Below are 2,702 nucleotides of genomic sequence, written 5' to 3' on the forward strand. Positions count from 1 at the left end.
TGTGTGTGTGTGTGTGTGTGTGTGTCATGAGGAGACGAGGAATTGGCCAATGACGTTCAGCAAGCCAATCAGGATGAGGCCGTAGTGGAATATCTTTGACCACACCGTCAGCTCCCCTGGGGACACAGCACAAATGTTGGTATGTGTGCGGATGAGTGTGAGCGTGAATGAGTGAGTGAGCGTGTGTGTATGTGTGTGTGTGTGTGTGAATGTGTGTTGTGTATGCGTGTGTGTGTATGTGTTGTGTGTGCATATGAGTGCCAAAGCACAAACCACAACAAGGCGTTGTCGTCACCTCCAACCAAGCAACCACCACTCCCTCCTCTACACACACACACACACACACGCTCCTCCAGCACCGCATGTGCGTGCACCTTTTCGTCGCTGCATCTCCATCTTCGTCAGCGCCGGAAGCGCAAACAGATACACGAGTCCACTGAACGCCCCCGTGTACCTGTACACGTCAGCAGTCGGGGGTGGGGCAGAATGGTGAGCACCGGTTTTCGTGGCGGTGAAGAGGGGGGCACACAGCCATCTCCATCCATCCATCCATGTGTGTGTGTGTGTGTGTGTGTGTGTGTGTGTGTGTGTGTGTGTGTGTGTGTGTGTGTGTGTGTGTGTGTGTGTGTTTGTTTGTGTGTGTGTGTGTGTGTGTGTGTGTGCGTGTCTCGAGTGTTCACCTGAGGATAGTTCCGATGGAGGGATAGAAGACGGCAATCAAAACGCAGCACGTCGTCACCATCAGATTCAGCACAACAACATGCAGCGTCCTGTAGTGGCAACGAGATCGGTGGAGAAAGCACAGCAGAGACACAGAGAGAGAGAGACAGCATGTGCGTGTGCGTGTGCACGCGTGTGCGTGTGTGTGGCAGATGAGCTCTTGTTCACTCATCAGCAGCGTCAGCAGCCAACACCACAGCAAGCAAGGATGCGCCGGTGTGTGTGTGTGTGTGTACATGTGTGTGTGTACATGTATGTGCGCGTACCCTGGCCACTCCTTGCCGTTGAACAGGGCAGTGAGCACTTGGAAGCGCACAATGTACATCAGCAGCGGGAACCTGCCGCAGCAACAGCAGTGGCGGCATGAGGACATACACGAGGGGCAATCCGCATCGTGCCGTGTGTGCACGTGCAGGTATGTGTGTGTGTGTGTGTGTGTGTGTGTGTGTGTGTGTGTGTGTGTGTGTGTGTGTGTGTGTGTGTGTGTGTGTGTGTGTGTGTGTGTGTGTGTGACGTGTATGTGTGTGTGTGGATAAAGGAGGGTCATGCATCGTCATTCTGTCTGTGCGTGTGTGTGTGTGTGTGTGTGCACGTACACAGTGAGCATCTGGATGAAGAGGAAGACATCTGCCAGCAGCGCAAACAGGAAGTTGTCCGCTGTGTCGGCGGCAATGGCAACAGCATGGCGTGCAAGAAGCGCACGCATTTGGTGGTGGTCGAAATGGCAGTGAGGGGAGTGGGTTCATACGTGCAGGGAACGAGTGAGTGGCATGAAGACGTGTTGCTTTCTCACGACGATGACAATTTTTTCGAGCACACACACACACACATACACACACACATCGACACACACAATCACGCACATGGACGCGCACATGGACACACACAATCACGCACATGGACACATATAGACACGCGCACACCCGTGTATGAAATGAGACGCACCATCCTTCTTAAAGTCGAGGAGGAAGTTGTTGTTGATCTTCGTCTTGTCACCTTTGTAGGCAAGATAGTAAATCACCCCTGTACACACGCGCGCCCACATGCGCAGATGATGTTTGGGGAGGCGTGTGAGGGATGGCAGTGCTGGTGGCGAATGATTGCGTGGTGTCAACGCAGCCACGCAACAACCAACGCAGCAACGTAACAACAACCAACACCGTGGCCATCACGAGCACTGTGTCAAACGCCGGCAACGCACCGACGATGGTGTATGTGAGGGCGACAAAGAGGTACGCGAGGTTGAGGTCGCGTGCGTTGTTCTCGGGATTCCGCTGGTTGCGCATGATCGACAGCACGCCGTTGTGGATGAAGAACGACAGCGCAAGCACGCCCGTAAACGACACAAAGTTGCTGCTGAACCTGCATACGTGTGTGTTTGTTTGTTCGTTTGTTTGTTTGTTTGTTTGTTTGTTTGTTTGTTTGTTTGTTTGTTTGTTGTGTGTGTGTGTGTGTAAACAGGAAGGACAGTGAACGAATTATGCATACACGAATGCAGGTTCATGCAGCAGCAGCAGCAGCACCACCACCACCACCACCACCATCTGCACCGTGCATGCATGTGGGTGGACATGTGCGCGTGCTCACAGGGTCTGGTGATCAAAGTTGATGCCACCGACGGGGGAGTTGTCGTAGGAGCCGCCGTTTGCAGCAGCGTACACAACAAAGAACAAAATGTACACAATCGACACAATCCCTGCGGTGGCCGTGGATGGTTGGTGGGGGGCAGGGCCAAACACGTGTAAATATGCGTGAATGTACGTGTGTGTGTGTGTGTGTGTGTGCGCGCGCGCGCGAGTGTGTGTGTGTGTGTGTGTCTGTGTGTGTGTCACTGAAAGTATATATATTATAAGTCATAATTTAATCCATATATCTAGATATTCTTTTTCGTATGTTTTACTGTCCTCCCTAACTGACACTGATTTTTTTTTTTTGTTTAGAGCTTGTCTTTTTTTTATTTTTTTTATACTTGATATTCTACG

General features: G+C 51.8%; 1 protein-coding gene across 1 annotated transcript in view; it reads right to left on the minus strand.

Annotated features, from left to right (window-relative positions):
• Positions 1-2,702, minus strand: part of PTSG_11963 (uncharacterized protein) — a 6,439-nt gene continuing 3,737 nt past the window's right edge. The window contains exons 11-18 of the mRNA XM_004995612.1: positions 2,308-2,416; positions 1,922-2,082; positions 1,666-1,743; positions 1,317-1,377; positions 987-1,058; positions 681-770; positions 375-454; positions 1-116 (exon numbers count right to left, since the gene is read on the minus strand). Coding sequence (XP_004995669.1) covers positions 25-116; positions 375-454; positions 681-770; positions 987-1,058; positions 1,317-1,377; positions 1,666-1,743; positions 1,922-2,082; positions 2,308-2,416 — 743 coding nt within the window. The 3' untranslated portion in view covers positions 1-24. The remainder of the gene's footprint in view (positions 117-374; positions 455-680; positions 771-986; positions 1,059-1,316; positions 1,378-1,665; positions 1,744-1,921; positions 2,083-2,307; positions 2,417-2,702) is intronic.

Source organism: Salpingoeca rosetta (genome assembly GCF_000188695.1).
Source record: "Salpingoeca rosetta unplaced genomic scaffold supercont1.7, whole genome shotgun sequence".
Lineage (NCBI taxonomy): Eukaryota > Choanoflagellata > Craspedida > Salpingoecidae > Salpingoeca > Salpingoeca rosetta.